This window comes from Malaya genurostris, chromosome 3 (genome assembly GCF_030247185.1).
Source record: "Malaya genurostris strain Urasoe2022 chromosome 3, Malgen_1.1, whole genome shotgun sequence".
NCBI lineage: Eukaryota > Metazoa > Arthropoda > Insecta > Diptera > Culicidae > Malaya > Malaya genurostris.
Window position 1 is genome coordinate 33,052,924 of NC_080572.1, and position 26,609 is coordinate 33,079,532.

General features: G+C 36.0%; 2 protein-coding genes across 2 annotated transcripts in view; both read left to right on the plus strand.

The window, feature by feature from the left end:
* Window positions 1-404: 404 nt before the first annotated feature.
* On the plus strand, window positions 405-2,291 carry LOC131438669 (uncharacterized). Its single transcript, XM_058608837.1, has 3 exons — window positions 405-642; window positions 1,409-1,589; window positions 1,651-2,291. Exons 1-3 carry the CDS (start codon window positions 501-503, stop codon window positions 2,231-2,233), a joined length of 906 nt encoding a protein of 301 aa, XP_058464820.1. The 5' UTR covers window positions 405-500; the 3' UTR covers window positions 2,234-2,291.
* Window positions 2,292-20,667: 18,376 nt separating this feature from the next.
* LOC131436164 (uncharacterized) overlaps window positions 20,668-26,609 on the plus strand; it is a 37,764-nt gene continuing 31,822 nt past the window's right edge. Inside the window, exon 1 of the mRNA XM_058604704.1 lies at window positions 20,668-20,774. The gene's annotated coding sequence lies outside the window, so the exon portion shown is untranslated. The remainder of the gene's footprint in view (window positions 20,775-26,609) is intronic.

Genomic DNA, 26,609 nt, shown 5'->3' on the forward strand with positions numbered 1-26,609 from the left:
TATCATAAATGAATCATAATTACTCATTATTAATGGTACTGGGTAGTATGAAAAAACTAGCCATATTCTTCAGTTCGTTTTTCAATTTTGTTTTCTATTTTAATGAGAAATCGTGAAAGTATTGATGGAACAAAATGAAAAGACCTAAATAACGGAAATATTCTCTCTAGACTGTGCCTTCACCTGAAATTAGCCAAACATGTAACTGTAACGAAGTCATACATGAATTTTGTTTTATTTCTAAAACTAAATATGACATCACGCTGAGTGTCAATTCGCAGAGGGTTAAAACACGTTATTTCAAGAAACTTTATTCGCTCAACTGCTCTCCCCTTTTACTCACAGATCAAGCAACTGAACACTAAGTTCGTAGCTTACTGAATCTATTATCTCAGGCGCTTTGATCAGTACGGTCTCAACCGCGGTCTAAAAAAGTTCAAATAGTACCGAGTTCTCGTTTATACTTATTTTCAACGATCGTCGATCGAAACAATCTAAACATGTCGAAAGAAGAATCTAAATATGGTTTCAAGGACAAGGTCAAAGCAGAAGAATCATTGGAACTACTGAAGACCGAAGAACACAAATATCAGTTGCTGACCGTTCGAGGGCTCCTTGGAAGGGCTAAACGGGTTCTGACGTGTAAGTATTTAATGTAGAGAGTAAACTGGTCATTTCAGAAAAGTTTAAAATCGAGAAACGATGTCATGAATTTTATGTGCGTTTCCTAGGTCACCCTAAAAGTAAACAGGAAGCAGATTTTATAGATGAGAACAGAGAAATCAGTTTGTAGCGATATTTTGGAATAATAAATGTGACATATAGCTAGAAAAACTAGACATGTTTATGTACATACAATGTGCAGTAATCACTATTTTTAAACGTACGCAGGTCGTAATTCCAATTATGATGCATTCGATGACTTGTCGGCGTGTTAGCTGAGTCCGCGCTGTCTGAATTTTAAACACCATTATTTGGTTTCTGTTTGCTACTCATACGTGATCTCACTTTCTCTTAGCATTCTCATTTTTACAACTCTCTCGCGGTTACACTTTTCTCAATATGTAGAAGACTGATATTTTTGAATAACATGGCGCTTGTAACGAAATGTTGATTTTAAGAAGAATATACTTTTGAACTTCATTACATTGATAATAACACTTTGTGTGAGTAATTAGATTTTATGATTTCGAGAGAAACCTTTCAACATTAGAAGTCGAAACATTATACATAACGAGTTTAGGTGTGTTGTTCCGATAGTCTGGCTCGTCTGATTCTGCAAAAATGTAAAGAGATTTCTGTATTATGCAAAGCTCTGTATTATGTTAGATTCCTTTTGAAAGATAGCATTATTCGAAGAAACTGGCCTTAAACCTATCATTTCAACTTACGAAAACTATTCTTGTAGTAACGAAAGCGGCTGACAAGATAAAAAACATTAAGGAGGCAATTGAAGTGTTCGAAAATTGGGTGGAAGCAAACTCGAACAGTAGCACAAAAAATGAAAAACCGAAACATACCGATGAAAAAGTCGACACTGTTCCTGGACTTGGTTTCAAGGATAAGGAAGCAGCGGAGAAGACTCTCAAGTATTTATGATTACATTCGACTTAGAAAATATCTCACTTAAAAATAATTTCAATATTTCAGAATTTTAGAAGGTCGCGATCCTGACTACCAGAAACTTGCCGTCAAAGGTCTTCTTGGTAGCGCCAAACGTGTTCTGCCTTCTACGAAAAATGAAGAAAAAATTAAAGCCATCAAAGAGGCCATCTCAACATTAGAGGACTTCCTCGAAACATTTGATCGTGAAGAGCGGTCGAAGCAGAACATGGCTTATCTGTCTATCGAACTGGTTAAACCATGCTTGAAAGATTACACAGATAAACTCGCTCTCGAATTCGTTGAATGCTACGATAAAGTAGCCAAGGGCAACTATAAACATCTACGAACCAAAAGCCCAAAGAATGATGACACAGTCAGTTGGGATATCATACGGAACAAAAAATTGTTCAAGTTGAAGGATAAAATCAAACAAACAGGCGAAAAACTATTTCATTCAGATGGAAAACCAACAGAGACACACCTGAAGATGATAAGCTGGGCATACAGCCCAAACGTAGATAAACTGAAGACTTATTGCATGAGTTTAAAGTCTGATAATAAAAAACGATCACATTCCTCGTCTGAAAGCAATGACGATTCCGTGAATGAAAAGAAATCGAAAAACTGAGTTCAATTATAGGTTGATTACTTTGGTGAAGAAATAAAATGCTGAATTTCAAATGAAATAGTTTTACTTTATTCATATAGAGATATATGATTCTCTGTCCACGAGCCATGAGACTGTTTCTCAAATAATTTACTTGTTTACCTCAAAATGGATATATCAGTTACCAAATTACTCATAAATTGTATGAGATGTATTCTTTCCATAAACGCAAGTGACAAAATTCTACTCTCTACAAGAGACTAGGAAAATTTTCGTGCTGATTGGAAGTCAAATAATTCTTCTATCGTCCCAAATAAATAGGTCATACGAAAACGGTCAAATGGCTTAGTAATCAACTTAAGCTCGTTTGGCCATCTACTAACAAACCCTTTTTTATGACAGTTTTAAGCCGAATTTTGACGATTTGTTTCGTGTTCCAGTTTTATAACAATTATTAACTCCCCTGCTATAATCCATATTGAAGGTAAATTCAGTACACACCGATCCACAATGAGAGCTAATCAAATCATAAATATTTCGATTCTTGAACGGAAGCATGTGACACGAAGAATGTTTATCAATAGCTCTAACACTCAATGGATTGATTACTACTCATAAAACGCCATGCATTTTGCTCGGGTTGGAGAAACCATGTTAACCATTATTGCATGATCAACTGAGAACCCACGGAATAGTATTTGATAATTTGCACCACGTTAAAATGATTTTTATCATTTTTATTTTATTGTTAGAACTTCCGAGTTCCATAACGATCATCATTTTAATTACAATTATTAATCTCAACCGATTCTAAAACAGCGAAACATTTCCTATTTCCGCTGCGTTCGTGTTTCAAACGAACGATTTTCTAACTGGAGCGAATCTAAGCTTTATTATCAATTTCGTTATTATTGTTCAGTTTTGAATCAGTTTGTTTTGCTTTTTATTTATAATTCGTACTATCTTGTCTAATTTTCTTGTACAGAAAATTTATTCTAACAGGGTAATTCTTGGGTTGTAAGATGGTTTTTACTTTATTATTTCATGTTTATTTAAACTTGACAAATGACAACTTTTACATTATTGGTAAACTACACACTTTGATAAAATAAAGATTACTGACGAGAAACATAATGAGCTGAATGTTTTTGTTGACTTTGAAGTTGATTCCTAGTGTACAGAACAATTGCATGCTACAATCAAACAAGCCATAAATTGTGAGAATCCGTCACGGAGATATCGATATGTTTGTGTACTCGATTTTCCGCCACATTTCAATAGTAAGGCTTTTGAACAAAGCACGATGAATTGACGCTTAGAACCGGAATTCCATAAACTTTTATAACTAAATCGATTAAAACTGCCTTGAACTACCACCACCTAAAAACGAAATTTTCATATCACTCAAATATATTGAAAAATATGTATATTTATTGAAATTTGTCCAATTTATTTTCTTGAATAAATCGATAGCCACTCTTTCTAGACACATTTTTTGAGATACAGACGAATATTGATGCCAATTCATAAAAATGGTATCATCTCACTTCTAGTATCCAACTTTTATTTTTTATTTTATTTTATCGTTAAGCCCTGTAGATTCCTATTTTCTAAAAGTAGTTGAATTTTTAACTAGAACAAGTAACATGTATACATTGCCGTTTCAACCTTCCGAGTGAACGGACGTGCTTTGTGTTTACTGCGAAAGCGTTGAAAACCAGTGCCGTGTGTGATAAAGTGACCGGACGATCAAAACTAGATCGCTATTGTGTAATAGACAATAGTGCTTTTTCCTGTGAGAGGTTTTATGTACATTATATACTGAAGCAGTGTATTGTTGTGAGCGGACGATCGAAACAGTACCGTTAGCCGGTGATTGTTCGATCGATCAAAACAGGCCCAGCGGTGTACGTGATACCACTGTGCGGATTACAAAAGAGTGTGCTTTTTCCTCTCGGAGGTTTTTTGCACACCATCGCAGCGGCGATATGCCGATCGACGAGGGCTAGGCCTTGGTGGCCCCCGTTGGATTTAAGTTAAGTAATATTATTTAGTTTTTTTCCTTCCTGCATTCGATTGTTCTATTTCTCCCCGATTCATATATTTCTGCGCGGAAGTAGTTCCGCTATGCCTAATTTAAATGCTGACCCCCCCGTTCCCGATGATCAAATGGAGACTTCCCTTGATTGTAAAAAGTCTCGCATAAAGAGCTATCCGGATGGGCTCGCACTACCGGCCGGTCCTTATGCGGTCTATTTCCGGACCAAATCGAAAGAAAAAAAAATTAAATATTTTAAAAATATCGCGGGACCTGTCCTCGCGATACAATACTATAAAAAGTTTTGATAAGATACGTCCAGACAAGCTCAGGGTCCTGTTTACCAGTTCAAAACAGGCTAATGAGCTCGTTCAAAATGATCCTTTTACGCGGGAGTACCGCGTCTACGTGCCAGCTCGCGAAGTAGAAATCGACGGTGTGGTCACCGATTCGAGTTTGACTTGCGAGGACGTTCTTAAGTACGGGGCGGGTTGTTTCAAAGACCCCTCACTTAAGAATGTCAAGATACTGGATTGCAAGCGATTGCATTCAGTATCGATCGCCGGGGATGGAACAAAGTCCTATCCCCAATCAGACTCTTATCGTGTGACCTTCGCCGGTTCTGCTTTGCCCAACTACATCCTCTTGGACCGGGTTCGTTTGCCTGTTCGCCTATTCGTACCCCGAGTAATGAACTGTACTAATTGCAAACAACTGGGGCATACAGCTACCCATTGCAGCAATAAGCCACGTTGTGCTAACTGTGGGGAAGCTCATGCGGACGGCTCTTGCGGTAAGGATGCTGAAAAGTGTCTCTACTGTAAGGAGGGTCCGCATGACCTCTCTGATTGTCCCGCTTACAAACTGCGAGGTGATCGAATGAAGCGTTCCCTAAAGGAGCACTCCAAGCGTTCTTTCGCAGAGATGCTTAAAAGTGCCACCCCTCCTAAACAGACAACGAACCCATATGCCTGCTTGTCAACTGACGAGAGCGATTCTGACGACCCTTTGGAAGGTCCATCTTCGGCGGTCCCTCATAGCTGTAGGAAAAGAATAAATAAATCCTCTCATAAGCTACCTAGTAAGGGTTCGAAGATGTCTTCCGAAGGGCTTCGAAAAGTTACAGCTAACGGGAATCGGGACACAACACCGAAGCAAAAAGCTCCTGGTCTCGGAAAACTCAATTCCGAGATGGAATTCCCACGACTTCCCGGGACTACAAAATCCCCAAGCGTCCCAGAAAATCTACCAGAGAACCAACTAGGTGCTGGACTTATCAAGTTCTCTGATGTTGTGGACTGGATTTTTACAACTTTCAATATTTCAGACCCTCTTGAAAGCATTTTAATTGCTTTCATGCCAACAGTAAAAACAAATTTGAAGCAGTTGACTGCAAATTGGCCCCTTCTCTCAGCGATTGTATCCTTCGATGGCTAAATCATCCACCGAGGTCAAGGATCTAATCACTGTTTTACAGTGGAATTGCAGAAGTATCATCCCAAAAATAGATTCTTTTAAATTTCTAGTAAATAATCTGAAATGTGACGCATTTGCATTGTGCGAAACTTGGCTAACTTCTGAAACATCCTTAAACTTCCACGATTTTAACATTATTCGCCTGGATCGAGATGATCCCTATGGAGGAGTACTTTTAGGGATCAAAAAGTGCTATTCTTTTTATCGAATTAACCTCCCCTCGATACCAGGTATTGAAGTTGTCGCATGTCATGTTACAATCAAAGGTAAGGACCTTTGTATTGCTTCCATCTACATTCCCCCTAGAGCCTTGGTTGGGCATCGGCGGCTCAGTAATATCATAGAGCTCCTTCCCGCACCGACGTTGGTTTTAGGAGACTTTAACTCACACGGTACGGGATGGGGCTGTCTTCACGATGATAACAGATCAACTATGATCCATGATATCTGCGACAACTTCAATATGACAATCTTGAATACGGGAGAAATGACACGGATTCCTGCACCACCAGCAAGACCAAGTGCGCTGGATTTATCCCTTTGCTCGACATCGCTACGGTTGGATTGCACGTGGGAGGTAATTCCTGATCCCCACGGTAGTGATCATCTACCGATCGTAATATCAATCACTAGCGGCTTAAAACCATCGAAGACAATCAATGTTTCGTATGACCTCACACGAAATATTGATTGGAATAGCTATGCGACCTCGATATCTGAGAAACTTGAAAGAACTCAACAACTTCCTCCGGAGGAAGAGTACACGTTTTTGGCTGGCTTGATTCTCGATACTGCGATTCAAGCTCAGACGAAACGTGTACCCGGCGCAAAAACTAACATCCGTCCTCCCAACCCGTGGTGGGACAAAGAGTGCACAAATTTAAACGCGGAGAGAGCCTCCGCGTATAAAAAATTCAGAAAAAATGGAACACCTGATAATTACCGGAATTACGCGGCGTTAGACGTTAAAACTAAGAACTTGATTAGAGCCAAGAAACGCGGTTACTGGCGTCGGTTTATAGACGGCTTAACGAAAGAAACATCTATGAGCACTCTTTGGAACACAGCCCGACGAATGCGCAATCATAACACCACGAATGAAAGCGAGGAATACTCCAACCGCTGGATATTCGATTTCGCTAAAAAAGTATGCCCAGACTCTGTTCCGGAACAGAAGATCACCCGCGCCGCGACACCAAATACAAACGAATCACCGTTTTCGATGGTAGAGCTCTCACTTGCACTTTTGTCATGTAACAATAAAGCCCCGGGATTAGACAGAATAAAATTCAACTTGTTGAAAAATCTGCCTGACCCCGCCAAAAGGCGCTTGCTGAATTTATTCAACAAGTTCCTCACGGGTAATATTGTCCCACACGACTGGAGACAAGTCAGAGTTATCGCCATCCAAAAACCAGGGAAACCAGCCTCCGATCACAATTCGTATCTGCCGATTGCTATGCTTTCCTGTATCCGGAAATTGTTCGAAAAAATGATTCTGTTTCGTCTAGACAATTGGGTCGAAACTAATGGTTTACTTTCAGATACACAATTTGGTTTCCGCAGGGGCAAAGGAACGAACGATTGTCTTGCGTTGCTCTCAACAGAAATTCAAATGGCATTTGCTCGTAAAGAACAAATGGCGTCAGTTTTCCTAGACATTAAGGGGGCTTTTGACTCAGTTTCTATAAATATCCTATCTGAGAAGTTGCATCAGCATGGTCTTTCGCCAGTTTTGAACAACGTTTTACATAATCTATTGTCTGAGAAACACATGTACTTTGCGCATGGTGATTTGTCGACAATACGATTCAGCTACATGGGTCTTCCTCAGGGCTCATGCTTAAGCCCCCTTTTATACAATTTTTACGTAAGTAATATCGATGAATGTATCAACACATCTTGCACGCTAAGACAACTTGCCGACGACAGCGTTGTGTCTATTATAGGACCCAAAGCTGCCGATCTCCAAGGACCATTGCAAGATACCCTCGACAACTTGTCAACATGGGCTCTTCAAATGGGTATCGAGTTCTCTACGGAGAAAACTGAGCTGGTTGTATTTTCGAGGAAGCGAGAACCAGCACAATTACAGCTTCAACTAGGGGGTGAAACCATAGCTCAGGCCTTCACATTTAAATATCTCGGGGTCTGGTTCGACTCCAAAGGCACCTGGGGATGTCACATTAGGTATCTGAAACAAAAATGCCAGCAGAGAATCAACTTTCTTCGTACAATAACCGGATCATGGTGGGGTGCCCACCCAGGAGACCTGATCAGGTTGTATCAAACAACGATATTGTCCGTGATGGAATACGGATGCTTCTGCTTCCGATCAGTGGCGAACACTCATTTCATCAAGCTGGAAAGAATTCAGTATCGTTGTTTGCGTATTTCCTTGGGTTGCATGCAATCGACTCACACGATGAGCCTCGAAGTGCTGGCGGGCGTTCTTCCACTGAAAAACCGGTTCTGGGATCTCTCATATCGTTTGCTCATTCGATGCGACATTTTGAATCCTCTGGTGATTGAAAACTTCGAAAGGTTAGTTGAGCTTAACTCTCAAACCCGTTTTATGTCCTTGTATTTTGATTACATGGCTCAGAATATTAATCCTTCTTCGTTTGTTTCCAACCGTGCTCATTTCTTGGATACTTCTGTTTCTACTGTGTTTTTCGACACATCCGCTTCTTACAAACTCAGTGATCCGGCTTCAGTTTACGTCGCAGAATTAGCTGCTATTCAGTACACCCTCGAGATCATTGAAACCATGCCCAAAGACCATTACTTCATTGTCACGGACAGTCTAAGTTCAATAGAAGCTCTCCGGGCAATGAAGCCAGGAAAGTATCCCCCATATTTCCTGGGGAAAATACGGGAACATTTGAGAACTTTATCTGAACGGTCTTATTTAATATCGTTAGTCTGGGTCCCTTCGCATTGTTCCATCCCGGGCAATGAAAAGGCAGACTTATTGGCTAAAGTGGGCGCATTGGAAGGTGATATTTATGAAAGACCAATCTGCTTCAATGAATTTTTCAGTATTTCTCGTCAGAAAACTCTCGAAAGTTGGCAAACTTCATGGACGAATGACGAACTGGGACGATGGCTACACTCCATTATCCCTAAGGTATCGACGAAACCTTGGTTCAAGGGGATGAACATGAGTCGTGATTTCATTCGCGTTATGTCACGGCTCATGTCAAATCACTATACATTCAACGCACATCTCCGGCGTATCGGGATCGTGGAGAACGGGCTCTGCACCTGTGGCGACGGTTATCAGGACATCGAGCATGTCGTGTGGTCGTGCGTAGAGTATCGTGACGCCAGGTCGAAGCTACTGGAATCCCTCAGGGCCCGAGGTAGACCGCCTGAGGTGCCGGTTCGGGATGTGTTGGCGAGTCGGGATAGTTCATATATGCTTCTCATATACCAGTACCTTAAACACATTGATATACAAGTGTAATGTGTTATTCCTCGCTCAGAAAATATAATCTCCACCTACAGGTTCGACACTAACATCCGCCCGATTCTCTCGATCCCCGTCCCTGTCCACCATCTTCATTGGAATTAACAAGATCTTTTTTTTTGTCACTAACTTTTTCGTTCCCCTTTCCCTGTTTTTCACCATCTCGATGGCAACTAATTAGATCTCTGTCGTTTTCAAACATTTTGTTCCCACACCCCTTTTTTACCCCGTTTCCCACAACATTTACTTCTTTTTTTTCATTCTCTTCCGTAACATCACCATCACCGGAAGACCGCTCCAGTCAATGACCAGCATGCGGGCCACCCGCCGGGCCTTCGTAGCCTGGGGGTGTTTCCCGCGGACCCACACGGACCGAAGGATGCGGCCAACATGGATATTCGCCATTTGGAAGACCCTCACCCAATATTCAATTCACCTCGCCTGCTGAAAGCTGAATTGTCGAGAATCCGCTACCCCGATACTACATTACATAATGATACTATTCTAGTTTTAAGTTAGTCGTAATTAAGATTAGTAAATACCCTTGGCATCTTAGAGCTTAAGCAGTGTGCCCTAATATTATAATATATTATTGAATAAAAAAAAAAAAAGTAACATGTATTGAATTTTTTCTTTAAAAAATCCTTCGTATCGATAACAACACAAAAATGTTTGTTCGTTTTGTATTCAATTGTATTGTATTTTTCTATAAATGTTTGAACATTGTTTTGTCATGACACTAACATTTTTGATAGAATATTCAATAGAGCAACGATATGAAAGAAAGGCAATGCTGTGAACACCAACTTTTCAACCGAGGCCTAGAGGAGCGAGTGCCATTTATCATTCGACTCATTTCGTCGAGATCGCAAAATCTTATGGTATGTGTGTATATATATTCGAATATTTTTGTATAGTTTCTCAATTTTCTCGGAATAGACTGGACCGATTTTCTCTAACTTAGGATTAAATGAATAGTCTTATGGACACATAACTTGCTATCGATTTCTATCCATATGCGATTTCCACCATCATACTACAAGGTGAATTAAAATAAGATTTTTATTTTTAACTCGTGTGAAAATATTATGACCTTCAAACGAAAAGCTGATTCTATTATATCAATACGCTGTGCGCTTTATTCGTTTCCTCTCTGTTAACTGTGGACAAACAAAGGTGTTTATCATGCTACGATAAATGTCAAGATTCCTTATCTGCATCGTATCGATCTGTGCTATGGTTTGGTATTACCGCCATTCGCCAGCACTATTGATGCATATAGTATTTGTTCCTTATGACATCCACTCGTGAAAACATCTGCGTATATAAGCGTATCGACTGAAGTGAATATAATTTATTTTGTCAATGCATGACTTTTTAAATGGATTTCAATTTAAAAACTTTGTTTAAAGATTGAAATTACTGAATACATATTCATTTTGTTTTTGCCTTTCTCATATAGAAAGGTTATGCAATCACTGCACAGTTGTCCGAAACGGGAAATTTTCACTATTGAATATTAGTTTTTTGTAGTTGCTGTCTACAAAAAAGTTGTTTGTAATCAAATGGCGCTCCTTTTGATGAAAAAAGTTACTAGGGTTGTCCTCATTTAGATTAAAATCTGAAATCAAATTTTCTTAATTGAACTCAAATTTGATTTTGTTGTGCAATAAAATTGTAGGAAATTTTATTTTGAGCAACTTTGCTGAAAAAAGCACCTCTCTAGCTTTTCATTTGATCGAGTTACAGCAATTTTCCCGAGTAAAAGTAGGGTGGCTCCTGAAAACTCACTTTTTTTGTTCTTGTTCACAAACGAGCTTTTTCATAAGAGCTACCAGTAAAAAGTTATGAATGTTTTTTCATCAAAAACTAGTCAAGCTTCAAATATCAATATTTATGAGATGCCAGATCGATAAAATGTATCCTATGCGGCTCCTGAAAAGTCATAATATAAGTATAAATTTAAGAGAAACTCGGAAGGGTGTTATTTTTTTTAACTTATTTAAATTAGTTTTAAAAATACCTCCAAAAAAATCAAAAACATTGCATAATTCTTAAACGGCTTGGCGTATCAACATACTTCATTCAGCAAAATAATAGTATCAAATTAGTTCTACAAGTGTTCTATACATTGTCCATTCGAGAAACTAATCAAATTCAATCTAATCTGAAATGAGGACCACCCTAGTAACTTTTTTTCATCAAAAGGAGCGCCATTTGATTACAAACAACTTTTGTTAAGACACTAACTACAAAAAACTAATATTCAATAGTGAAAATATTTTTGTCGCGCAAATTTCCCATTTCGGACCATAGTGCACTGTGAAAACCGACTTTTGAACCGGAGCCTCCGGGTGTCATATACCATTCGACTCAGGTCGTCGAGTACGCAAAATGTCTGTGTGTGTATGTGGGTATGTGTGTATGTTACGTTTTTTTGCACTAACCTTTCTCGGAGATGGCTGATCCGATTTTCACAAACTTAGATTCAAATGAAAGGTCCTGTGGTCCCATATAAAATTCCTGAATATTTTTTGGATCCGACTTCCGGTTCCGGAATTATGGGTAAAAATGTGCAAAAAATTGTGGAAATAAGTGCACTAACTTTTCGCGGAGACGACTAAACCGATTTTTACAAACTTAGATTCAAATGAAAGCTATTTAGGTCCCATACTAAATTCCTGAATTTCATTTTAATCTGACTTCTGGTTCCGGAGGTATTGGGTAAAATGTGCATAAAAATGAAAATATGTTTTCTAGCTTTTCTCATAGATGGCCCGACCGATTCAAATGAAAGGTCCTGTGGTCTTATACGGTCAAGCAAACCGATTTCGGTTATTCTTTCAAGAATCGAAGAAAATTATTTTAAAGAATACCACAGTATAATATATGACAGTATGATTGATATGAGAAAGGCATCATTACACCACTAGGTGGTTTAAAACAGGTTTTTTCAATGAATCATTATGGGCAAATTATGAAAATCTGCAGTGGTCTTACAAAATAGTTGTCGTATATTCGAGCCCCGACCTGGAAGGATTCGTAGTGTCAGTAAAATCTTAGCACCAGCCATGCAATGGTTCTGTACACTCTGAATCGGCTGCGAAGTCTGTTGAAAAAGAAGGTCAAATTCCACAAAAGGAATGTAATGCCAAGACTTTACTTCTTTTGGATGAAGTAACGATAGCTTATAATTTATAATTAATTCAATATGACAAAAAGATGTTGTGATTGGAAACCTAAATAACTACTTCGTAACTAGTTGGGAAGAAATATTGCTGTCACCTTGTTTTAACCAGTATAACATAAAAACAAGTTCGTGCTCTTGTTGCAACATAGTTTGGACTTAGTCGTATCAGTACTATTTGCTCATTGCTACTTGGGTTATGCAAATTAGCTTGAGTGAAATCTTTACCACTCCGAATATTTATAAAAATAAGCAAGAATAACTAATTATCTTTAGCTCTCACATTCATTGTTTTATATGACATATACGCTAAAATGTTTCAGGTTCGAGTCGGATACGGGTCGGGCACGCATATTAAGAACTTGCATACCTCACCATCTCTAGTACCAACAACAGTGCACTGATAAGTTCACTTCAATTTTTTGTTAAAAAGCATCACCAAGAATCACCGCGTTTCGATGGATTTCCGAATTCAATAGTGCTCATTATCCAAGACGAATTTGATGAGAGACGTCAAAAATCAGTTGCTGTGCCAGAATTCTGTATTACTGTGTCATTCATGCTTGTCTAAGCACCAGTTTCATTTCCATAAATTCAAAACTGCATTAACACAAAGTTATCCAAAGATTTGTTTGCGTTGAACATAGCATAATTTAACAAATGATAAAAAATGACACGTGTCAACGGAATGACATATCGCCATCGTTCCACTATCAGAACGTAGAATCATCAATTCTGAATGATAGATATACCAAATAGCAAATGTATCTTATTGAAATTTCATGATGTTTTACAATTTTTCTAGGATTCAATTTCTACATTTCGCCTTCGGCTAATCAGTGCATCAGTAGTTCATATTGAACTGCTAATGCCACCTAACGGTCCAACTTAAACCGCTGAGCGGAGATAAAGTTACATAATTATACTACATCAGTTGAAGAAATTTTGCGCAAATTTTCTCATCATGTTAAAAGGAACTAAGAATGCATTTTTTTGTTGCTCGGTTGGTCCAGTCCAGAACCCTTAAGACCGGCTCTATGTAAAAGTGGCCCTTCTACGTTGTAGTAGTTGTAGTTTGATATAAAAAAAACCTTCCTTATATACCTAGTGGTGTGATAATTGTTTTGTTAAATAATTTCTGATACCAATTTTGGCTCATTTTAGAAAATTTGTTTTGAACGCTGCAAAAATTACAAGCGTCTGTTTGCTTCGGTATTCAGCAGAAAAAGAACGTGCTGCTATTACACACACATGACATTTGTCGGAATGACGCTATCTGCTTTCTATCAAAAGTTTCGGTGGCAATGCCGGCAACCAAACACCTTCCCCTATATAATAACACTATGGGTCTCCGAGGCTCCGCCCGTTAGTCGGTTTTTCCAGCAATTTTAATACCTTTCTTTAGAGAATGGCAAAAACAAAACGTAAAGCATTTCATATTCATATTTTTTTCCCTAAAATATTCACATATTCATGTTTCCTGATATATAGACAAAAAATTATTACATTGTATTACTCCTTTTCGATTTTTTCTATGGAAAGGTAATAGAATTACTGGAAAATCATTTTTCGAATGGAGCCTCGGAGACCCATAATGTTATATACCATTCGACTCAGCTTCGGAAAATTTATATGCGAGCGTATATGTGTGTATGTGGGTGCCTAGTGGTGTAATGATTCCTTTCTGATATCAAATTTACTATCTTGTATAACACTGTGGTATTCTTCAATATATCGGTTTGTTTTACCGACTACTGATAAATTTAGAAAACTTTTTACGGTTTTTCGCTTTTTTCAGTGATGGTATAAAATTTAAACACTTTATTCTGTATTTCCGGATCCGGAAGTCGGATGCGGATGAAATTCAGGAATTACGTATGGGATCACAGGACCTTTCATTTGAGTTTGTGAAAATCGGTCGCGCCATCTATGAGAAAAGTTATTTTCATTTTTTTGCACATTTTACCCCATAACTCCGGAACCGGAAGTCGGATCCAAATATTATTTAGAAACTTTGTATGGAACCACAAGACCTTTGAATCTTTGTGAAAATCGGTTCAGCCATCTCCGAAAAAAGTTGGTGGACTTATTTTTACTATTTTTGCACATTTTACCCCATAATTCCGGAACCGTTTGTGTTTGTGAAAATCGGTGCAGCCATCTCCGAGAAAAGTTAGTGCAAAAAAACGTTGCATACACACATTCGCACATACACACACAGACATTTTGCGTACTCGACGAACTGAGTCGAATGGTATATAACACCCGGCCCTCCGGGCTTCGGTTCAAAAATCGATTTTCACAGTGATTGCATAACCTTTCTATACGGAAAAGGCAAAACATTGAAATGGAACTTACTTGCTTTATCCTATTTCAGGAACTTATATTCAAATGAAAGGTGTTATTATTCCATACTACATTAAATTCAATCAAGATCAAATCTAGGGATCTAGATCCGGAAATACAGAGTGATGTGAGTTGAAAGCTTGATATAGAGAAATTTTCTCTATTTGGTTCAAAGCTGTTTCAATTTCAAGATTATATTACATTGACGAATTTCCGGTTTTCAGTTCCGGAAATAGCGGTCAAAAATTCCAAAACAGAACACATAGATTTACCTGTGATGATTTTCATGGTGATAGGATGGATTCAAATGAAAAGTTTCATCCGTATCCGGCTTCTGGTTCCAGAAATACAGAATTTTGAGTGCTCAAAATCCCAAACTGTTATACACGTTTATGAGCTCGCGATCGAGAATGATACTTACGTTTTTAACAGGCAGTACTTTTCCATTTGGAAGTGTCATTATTGAACATTGAAATAAAATTGGTGACTGTGCCCGAAGTCATGTTACTATATTACACAGTTCGAGTAAATCATGTGATTTTACATTCTATAAGATGCACATAAATTGAGCGTCGTATTTCACACAAATTTGCATTCAAGAACATGTAAAATTGTTACATGGTTGTTATGATTGTTTAAAATTACATGACGATTACTGAAAATTAGCACGACTTGAACCAAGAACAATCAGATCACAAAGCATCAGATCACAATTCTGACTTTATAATGATGCGACAGATTTTACAAGGTGGAGAACGGAAAACATCTTCTAAATTTGTAGTTTATATTACTTGCTGACCATACAAACTTATGTTGGTTGTAGCGTTCTAAAACTCCAAAACCAAACTCGCATTAATTTTTCAGAGATGATTTGAGTTTAATAGTTCTAGGAAGCCAAATCAGGTGAACATGGGGGATCTCAGTTTATTATCGTTTAATGTTTAAACTTTTTCATCAACCTAAAAATGTAATAACAAACAAACAACATGGCTTTTTTAAAGGCCGCTCAACTACAACAAATCTCTTAGAATTTATGACATTCACTCTGAATGCAATGGACGCCGGCAACTACGTAGAAACTCTTTACACTGACTTTAGCAAAGCCTTCGACCGTATTGACATACCATTACTTCTACACAAACTACAAAAATATGGCATAAAACATACTCTTCTGGAATGGCTAAATCATACTTAACGAATCGTGTACAGGTAGTCCGCTTCAAAAATATTCTGTCTGAACCAATTAATGTAACTTCTGGCGTACCTCAGAGTTCTCACTTAGGGCCTCTCCTTTTCATTTTACATATAAACGACATTTCCTTCATACTAAAAAATCTGAAAGTGCTTATATATGCAGACGACATGAAACTCTTCATGGAAATAAAAAATATCAACGACACTGTAATATTCCAGAACGAAATCAATCTATTCCACATTTGCTGCTGCAAAAGTCTACTCCAACTCAATGTAAAAAAATGTAACTCAATAACTTCCACTAGGAAAAATGAAACTATATCTACAAACATACATCTAGGAAATCAACTTGTAGAAAAATGTAAAATTGTAAGAGATTTAGGCGTAATCCTAGACTCCAAGCTCACTTTTGTGGAACACTACAATACCATAATCAATAAAGCAAATAGCATGCTGGGCTTTATTAAACGCTTCAGTCATAACTTTCAGGACCCATACACAATTCAATTATTATACAGTACATATGTCAGACCTATTTTGGAATATTGCAGCCTAGTATGGAATCCATATAATATTATTCACGAAGAACGCATCGAATCTATTCAAAAACAATTTCGTAAATTAAACTGGACAGCATTTCCTCTACCATCATATGAAGCACGCTGCATGCTCATCAATATTCAAACACTTAAAGAACGCCGCGACCTTGCAATGCTGTATTTTATCAGCGACATTATTTCTCAACGCATTCAATCACCTTCTTTATTATCGCAAATAAATTTTTATACACCTAGCCGTCAATTACGAACCAGGAAATTATTTTTAGAAAAAAACACTAGAACAAATTACGCAAAATATAGCCCAATCAATCGTATAATGCGCCACTACAATCAATATTGCGAACAGCTTGACCTTTGTATGTCCAAAAATGAAATGAAATTACAGCTTAGTCGTAGAAATAATGCGTAGTATCTAAGTAAACATTGTACACCATTTATATGTAGTCTACATTTGCCTGACGAAATAAAATAAATAAATTATTCATTATTTTCTCTGGTGTATAACAATGAATCCAGCCGAATATGTATTCAAAGTGAGCTTGTGTCCATCATTTTAGTTTTAAATAGATGTGGGATATCTTTTTCATCTGCAGAATCTTTCCGATCATCCAGTACAATTTTGTGTATTGATTATCATTGTCGTTTTTGCCCTGATTTTAACTTCCATTTGATGTAGTTTCGACACTGTCAGTGACAGTGGAGTTTTGACCATAATGAAACTCTTAAAACCACTAACTTACGGTGTAATCTACAGGATCAGCAGCCCTGTAATATTCATTAAACATTAAACTTTACTTTTATTCTATTATTATTATTTCCATTTTTGATTACAGGAGAGGCCAGGGCCCCGCGGGTCCCCCCTCTACTTACGTGATTGCTCTAAACAAAAAGTAGTTGTCGTTTTCAGATTCGATTTAACAACTTTTTTATTTAGTTGCGCTTCAATTTCCTATCATTTTTAAATACAGATTTTCAATACATAATTTTATCCCTCAATACAGATTTACAGATTATTCTCCTGAAAAAAAAATTTAAATATGGCAACGCTTCACGCTATACGAAATTTAATAAAGCTCGCTGTGAACGGAGGTGTTTTCTTCCTTCGTACCATCACGTATCGGTTTTGCATCGTCATTTTTTATGAAGATTTGAAAGTTTTGACACTCACCGCCTTATAATTTCGGAACCGGAAGTCAGATCTGGATAAAAGTGTATAGTATCTTTGAAGACAATGAGAGTTTTAATTTATATTGATAAATCGGTATGACTGATAAATCGAAGTGAGTTCCGTTTTTAGCAGCTTTCCTTCACTATTATCGGTGCTTTCGGAAGCCGAAACCGGAGACTAGTAGTCCCAAGGTAGGTCTATATATAAACTAACTAACAAGATGAATTTTAAAGTAAGTTTTATAAACATTTGCACCTCGTTTCGCCATCGCTCAAAATACTCAAGAAAATGATAATTTTCGACTTTCGCACTGTAATAATCTTAGTTTGTGAAACTCGGTTGAGAAAAAAGAAGTTCACGCAACGTATTATTTATATTATCTAAATAACTAGAAATATGCACATATAAATATTAAAAAAAAATGCTCTACGTTGTTTTTTTTTTTAAATTAAACTACATGAATTAAACAACACAACAGTATAGTAATTCATCTTAGCAGGTACGACTTTTATAATACGTACTGTAGGTGTTAATTTTCGTCAGTCCATGTGCTGGAGTTGCACAAACAAGTTGCTCAAGTGGTAATATATACTTACGAGAGTAACTTTGATTAACTAAACTTTGCTTTCAATATCGTTCAAAAGTTATGTCAGGTCTGTTCATTATTCCAGCAAGATAAAAATCATACACAAGACGAAAGCCATGCACAAGTTCCGATTGAGTTTTGTTTTCATTGCGTATGTAATGTTAAATTTCAGCAGGTTTAATGATAATGTTCTCATATCTGCAAGTTTTGGGTTCATTTAATAGTAAAACATTTCAAAAATATTCGGTGAAATTTTTAAGCCTATCGGAACAAAACTCAGAAAGTTATGGGCCTTTATCTTTGCCGATCTCATACTAAGCAGGCCCAAGGTTTCTGCTTCGATTGACTTAAAAACTTGACAAAACATTCTAGAAATGTTTCATTAAATTAAATTAAATACAAAAGAAAAGGCTTTTTGTGAATTTAGAGCCTACGTGCTTCCTTGAGTAATAAATTGTTTCCTTCGATTTTAAAGACAATAAACTTTAAACGCGTTTTTCTCGAAAGTAAGTTTTAAAAGTCCGTGTCTATCGTCATTCAAAAACTACTGCAAAATTTTTTTTCAAATTTTGCACACACTTTCTACATTTAAAAAAAACCAGACCTCAACGTTTTCCTTTTGTTTGTTACTATGGGGAGGTTTTACAGCTACAAAATGGCCGATTTTTTCGTGAAAAATCGTGCTTTTGAATTTAAACAACCACCAAAAATTAAAAAAATTAAACAGAAACGTTGGGGTCTAGGAAAACTTCTGCTCTAAGTATGCTGCTTTGATTTGTTCACTTCTGATTAGCCTGCACTGAGATACAGTGGACACCGCAATTCACGATTTTTAAGAAGCGTCCTCAAAAATGCCTCTTCACCGACTTATTGCTCAATATTTTTCCATGGAAAAATTACAAAATGTTGTTCTAATGATGATTTTTATTATACAAAATATTTGTATTTATTTTGTTAAATAATGGTTCTGAAAAAAATTCGCAAAAATTATCATTTAGTCCCTATCCCCCCTTAATGTGCTACTCTTTTAACATTTGTAATGTCGTCGCACCGTTGAAACCGTTTTTAACGCAAACTAGTTATTGCAAACTAAATTCCGCGGTGATTTCGGGAAATTTTTGATCAAGCTAATAGATAAGGTTTTTAATGCAATCATGACGTAATTACTGTAGTTTTCTATTACGTTCCTTATCCTACAGAACGCTCGTATATTTTTTGACGAAAACAATACATTTCGGTACTATCATGTTGTTAAGGCATATCGTACGATATGCCCTTGCGAATGTTACCGAAGATAATGCTCATTTCTCTGCTCTACAACTTTCATATACACAATAATCTATATAATCTCGGAGATGGAAGCTCAATCTACAAACTCATGCAAAATATGCTTTAATTACATCCTTAAAATTCGAGTAATCAGCATTATTTTTTGTGTCTTTTGAAAGAGCCAGGATCATAATCATCTCATTATTTATAGAATACTCGTTGACAATTTGTTCGGCATGCTTCTACAATAACATCATTTTGTATATTCACTATTCTAGAAACTTATTTGCCTCAATCAAATGCAAGTTGCATTCAAAACCAATAAACACTGAAATTTAGTCAATGCATACAAAATGATGAAGAGTTCACGAGTCCAGCAATGTACAATATGTAATATTAGAAATACATAGCTCTCGAAAAAGTGCATATTACACCTGTGATTTTCACATATATTTTTCCATGCATGAATTTTACCCCATTCTAGTACGTCACGAATAAATACTAACCTACTAATTGGACCTTCTTCCGCATTTCTCTATCCATCGCGTACACAATCTACAGTTGAACGAAGGAAGTTCTCAAAGCAGCAATGATACTGTTAAATCTATTGCATATCTTATCAGCTATGCGATATGGCAATGATAGAGATAGATGTACAGCCTAATGGGGTGTGATGGGTATAGTTTTCGGCAATGCACTTCAGATGCACTTTTCACGCTTAAAGGAACGTTGATTATTTTTGGTCTTGATATTTACACTGAAAATCATGAATAACCGATTAAAACCATACTTTCAGTTCTAAATACAAAAGAAATTTGATAAAATTTGGGAAAAGGAAAATTAAAAAATCAAGAAAGGTTCTCATTGTCTTCGCAAAATTCGATCGTACTACATTTTGAAATCCAAAAACTTTACTCCATGTTCCCCTTTAACTTTTTTAATATTCACGCCATTCCACTCATACGGTTCACATACAAACAACACACAAGTTCCCCGAGGGAGTTAATGATTACGGGATAGGCAAACGTTACCACACATGTAAACTGTACTTCAGGTTTATGTTGGTTATCTATTGAGGGATTGTCAAATCCGTTCGGTGCAATATGAGTAATCAACACTCTTCAACCTATGACGAAAAGAATATAGAGCAGAGCGATAGGTTTGAGAGCTCGACAGTAACGATTAGAACGCCGGCCGGTAAACATTCAAAGTAGACGCGTGGTAACCTGTGTGATTATTCAAAATCAGCTTCGCTTTTGCTGACGAGTAAGTCTGTCAAAAAGTATACCTAAAATATTGAATATGTATCAAATTTCATATCTACGATAAACGAATTTCGAACGTGCATTTATCATCATAGTGAAGAACAAACTTATCTGTTCAAGGACCATGCGATATTAGCATGATAAATTATAAGTGTGGTTTTCGTAAATCTTATCTGACTATCAGATTTGATTGTCCGTGTGATTCAAGTATGGATGAATCACAACCGGTAGATGCCAAAATATGATCCATTTGAAAATTTGGCAAGAAATAAATTGTATATTTCAAGTGAATGTTGTTAATTATAATCATCCTTTGCAAATTAATAGCTTGAACGGGACGTCATGTGGAAATGTGTGCATCTGCAACGGTCAAATAGTGATTTAGCAACTAATTTTGAAGAATCATGATATCTCATTTGCTTGCCGCATGATGGCAAGATTACAAGATAGCAAATACAGTAAACATTTCAAACATCGACAGCGTGTTGAATTTTAGATCATGCTAGTCATTTTCGGAAATCACAACACGCGAAGCAAAATTTCGAAAATCACAAAACGGCTACAAGTGTGGTACATGTATCACTTTCAATATCCGAGAGCTATATAGTCTTCATTATATTTAATCGGAATACGTTACTCTATATTCATAATTATTGAAAGCACAGCTCAATGCACAATACTTGAAACCCCTCTTTTACCATTGTAAAATCTCGAGAAACTTAAGGGAATTGAATTTACCTCAAAATGATTACTTGATAAGCGACGCCTTTATCATCACACACATTCATTTAGGCATTAACTTCAATATCTACCGTGGTAACCTCATACACCGGAACGTGTAGGTTCAAGAAACATTACAATGTCAAATATATTTTTGTTTTCTTCGCATATTAAGCAATTAGTATCAAGTACATCCACATAGTCATACTTCATACAACTCAAAACGTATACTTTAGTTAAAAATGACCAATTTCAGAAGGTTTCGCAAAAGAAAGAAAGAATTCACAAACCAAATAAAGTTAATCAATAAGAAGAATATACCTGCTTTCTATAATAAAAAAGCCAGAACAACTTTAGTAAAACAAAAGATATGATTATTGTTTTTCTGTAAAATATGAATATTCATGATTTTTAATATAAAGACATCAAAAGTTTGATAAAAAATTATTTTGTACTTTTCGCTCCCGGAATCGCATTAATTCTTTTTTATCTCACACAGAAAGAAATAATGAAATTTACACGACATGTAAATCAACATACACATGGGTTGAATCGAAAGTTTGATTGAAAACCATCCACGATGTAAAACTAAATTGAATTGCATTGAATTTTCAATAAATAGAACAGTATCTTTCATTGAACGCTTAGTTTTGCATCTAAATTATATTGAAACGTACAGAATTGTAAAGTAATGTTATGTTTAACTACCTGCTCCTAATATGTGCATGAAAATAGACGTAAATTCACAAAACATTTTTATCTGTGCACGAAATTCCCTACTTTCGTAACAAAATATCTTGATGTGTTCATCTTATGCGCTGTCTTACGAATATTCCAGTTTTTTGGCAAAACAGTTAAAATTATTATTTTCTCGGGTTTAGTTGCATCTTTCGCCAGAAATTTTTGTTTCGATTCGGTAAGATAACCGAAAGGTAAATATGGCTCATTTTAAAAATAATATATATCGCATTTAAAAATTTGATAAATCGATAATTAAAAATTTGAGAAATGCAATGTTACAATGTAATTTAATGTGAGAATGACTTCTGTATAGTGGCTAAATATAGACACTAGGGTGGGTGGAATGGGAAAAAGAAGCTTATAGTGAGGATTCTGTTTAAGTGATAAACCATGCTCTAAGCCTTACTGCAAAGACACAAAAATGTGATGTAAATTATGTTTTTATTTGCAAATAATAGTATCGTTTATAACTTCTAAACGATAAGAGATAGAGTATTTACACATTCGGCAAAGTTATTGGATTTGAGTTTTTCTAAAATATTGTAGAAGATTTCAAAAACCTGTTTCTTCAAATAAAAAAGTTAGACTATTTTGTGTTGTTAGATTTGGGACATGGCTAGTCACTTTATACTTTAATCTTTATACTGAACTGAGTAATTTTTGTAAAGACATCAAACAACTCAGATCAACCATTATAGCATAATAAAAGAAAACAAAATCATTACCGCCACTAGCAGCAGTGGTGCTATATGTATTAAAGTATGAGCCATTGTTTGGACCTTGTGTCGGGTTTCCTTTAATAACTTATTCTACAAATGTCGGATTGATTTGCGCTCTTCGAAGGTTTTTCTCCTCGATAAATTTCCTACCAAAATCAAACATGCACTTATTTTTAGAGTTCATAGGTTGATCTCCCTTAACCCGGGTTGGCGATTCAATGCATAGGGCGCTGGTCTCACAAACCAGTTGTCGTATGTTCAAGCCCCGACCTGGAAGGATTCGTAGTGTCAGTAGAATCGAAGTAATGGTTCTGTACACTCTGAATCGGCTGCGAAGTCTGTTGAAACAGAAGGTCAAATTCCACTACAGGAATGTAGTACCAAGGATTCGCTTAGCAGGTTGAACTCCAGCCGATTTTTTTTTTGTAAATAGTGAATTTCTCCATACTAAATCCCATACAAATTTTAAATCTCGGGGGCGACAATATAGTTTCTCTGATCGAGCCAAAACTTTGCATGGTGCTTATGGGACCCAAAGGAAACACAAAAAGTTTGGTGGAGCTGAAATCAATAGTTCGTCCCACACTAATAGACACATTGTCATCAGTCTCAGAGGATTCAGAATCTGTGATCACTATTGCCTCAGCAGAATTTTCCGTCACAGCTGAATAGTGAAAATAGCATCGTTTCGCAACTTTTCTAAAACTGTATGTCATCACTATTTTGATACTCACGTAAATTCTTTTGCCTTTACTCGCTTTCTGCCTACACTGTGCATACAAAACATTATTCTCAAGAAGGGAAGAAGAAACGAATGTTTTTAATTTTTGCTAACGTGAGTCTTAAAGTTAAATGGATTGCAGCAATGATTTTTGATTTTTAAATTCATATTTACACCGCGATCTTAACTGAAACGTTACTAACAATAAGCTATCAAAGTTAGCATTCAATCAGTGGCGCGACATTTGTCGACAAGTTTAGCCCATATTCGAGTGAGTTGCGCTGCGGTACACTCCGCGCGTACGGGTCGTGATTGAAAAATTCACTGCTCCGAAAGTATTAATCTTTCCACTCTGAAACTTTGCCAAGATGTATGTATATATGTATGTATGTATGTATGTATGTATGTGTGAAGCCACCATCAGTTCAAGGCATTACCAGTGTATACGGGTAGACTTACAGTAGATCCGAATTTAATTATCAGATAGCTTTCATATAACTCATTTAGTGGTTAGCCTATGTTTGTGCTTAGGGCACATAACCGTTTTTACTTTTCTTCATGTTTCGTCTTAGACTCATCAGTGCAGAGCAGTTCAAATTGAACTGCTTATTGCAAACTTAAACAGTTCAACTTGAACCGCTAAGCAGACGTAAAGTTAATGCTACTTGCAAAACACTTATTCATTTGGCCCTAGTTTATTTTTTTTTTTATTGGTTTAATTTTTAACTTTTTTGATACTAAACTATAAAGGTTGTTTTATGGAATCACTTATTTGAAAGCCAAAGATTCAACACACATGTGTATCTTGATTAGATTTTACAGTATAGGCTGTTGAAAAAAGCCTCTTTTTTGCAAACGCGAAACTTCAAAAAATCATATCTCGAAAAGTTCACATACCATATTGAAATAATAAAGTACGTGTCGAATATTTTCGAGTTCTTTTTCGAAAAAAGAGATGGAATATATGTATATATATATATATATATATATATATATATATATATATATATATATATATATATATATATATATATATATATATATATATATATATATATATATATATATATATATATATATATATATATATATATATATATATATATATATATATATATATATATATATATATATATATATATATATATATATATATATATATATATATATATATATATATATATATAATTGTTTTCATGTTCCAAAAACGTACTTAATCCACCTAGCAGTGAAATAAAACATTTTTTGTATCAGTCCGCATGTATTATTTTTGCATAAATTATAATCTTCGGTGTTGTTAATTTTCATGAAATTATTGTATTGACCGTCATTTTAAATGACAGTTTGAACCCAGTAATTTTGGAACTGCAAGTGAAATCGAGAAAAGAAATTATGTGAAAACATTAAATGATCCCTTTAAATCTAAACGTGTGACAATCGATTGAGCATTCCATGAAATATCGCAACGAGTTTTGGTTCTTCGACTATCATAATCATAGATTATTCTATATGAAGTTGTCATTTTCATACCAATCACCCTGTATCACAGACTAACAGACAGGACACTTAAATTAGATTCTTCAATCATTTTAATGGTCATTTCGAATATTCATTTAGTTGAGACAATACTCGCATATGTCATGATGGCGCCACGTTATCCTATCGGAAACATCCTCTCTGTCATCTAAACTGTGTTTATTTTTTTCATTTACCAACAGAGTTGCCATTCATACAGAATTACCTGTAATGTATTGATTTGTATACGTCCATGCGAATTTCATGCAGGATACAGATTTAATACATATTGAAGAAACTATATACGTAATTGTGCCTACTTCTCATCCTCCAACGCAATAAAAAATCGAACCCGTTTAGTTACAATATTCACTTGCTTCTGGTCTGCCGCCACCTAATTTCGGGTGAAAATTTATTTATTTTCTTTTATTTATTTATATATATATTTTAATCAACAGACAAACTAAAGTCCTGCAAAAATAATACATGCGGCCTGATACAAAAAATGTATTATCCCACTGCTAGGTGGATTAAGCACGTTTTTGGAACATGAAATCATTTTTGTTCACTTGTAACAGTCGAGTAAATGCTTCTCATAGAGATATGCTTTCTATGTAAACACGATTCATTTATCGATTTCCACATGGATATCAACTCAAATGAGGTAAATTGTTGTTGATTATTATATCCAATCCATTGTCTTGGACTGCAAAGAAAGCAATGCATATTGCAGGATTAAATATTTAACAGAAATTGATTGCAATATCTACAAGGTTTTACAAGGCTGATAGTGTTCATAGCATTAGTGTAAAATCGATAGGACAATCGTAATTTCCATTTGCAATATAATGCTTTTTTCTTTGAGTTTTCACTTCTTGGTTTTACAATATAACAAGTTTTCACAAGGGTGCGCAATTGCTAAATACTTGTTTTAATAACTATTTATTGGAATATGAGTTAAAATTAAATTATCAAGATTTAAATTGGGTGCTCAGCCACAAGTGGTGACTTTTCAGCCCTATTATATACATGACTACACACTTAAAACCATTTCTTGAGCTCGGCATAATAAAATGCCGAAACTGATCAGCAACACCTAAATTTGCTGATTGCTCAGTAATCAATACGCATGTTTCTGAACTTCGTTAAATGCATTCACTGATATTTCGGTAAAATGCTTCACTTTGCCGAAATTTGGCATAATTGCTTGCTGAATTTATCAGTAAACAACAGATATGCCGACATCAGCAGAGACGTTTGCCGAGATTTCGGAATATGCGCTAGCTGTTGCCGAGATTCAGCACGACAGCTGTCATTTATTGCTGCGTTACATTTTCGCTTCGCATTGCGCGATTATTTTCTGATGAAATTCTCGAGTGAAAAAATGAATAATCTTCGAAGAAACGTGGCACCACTTGCA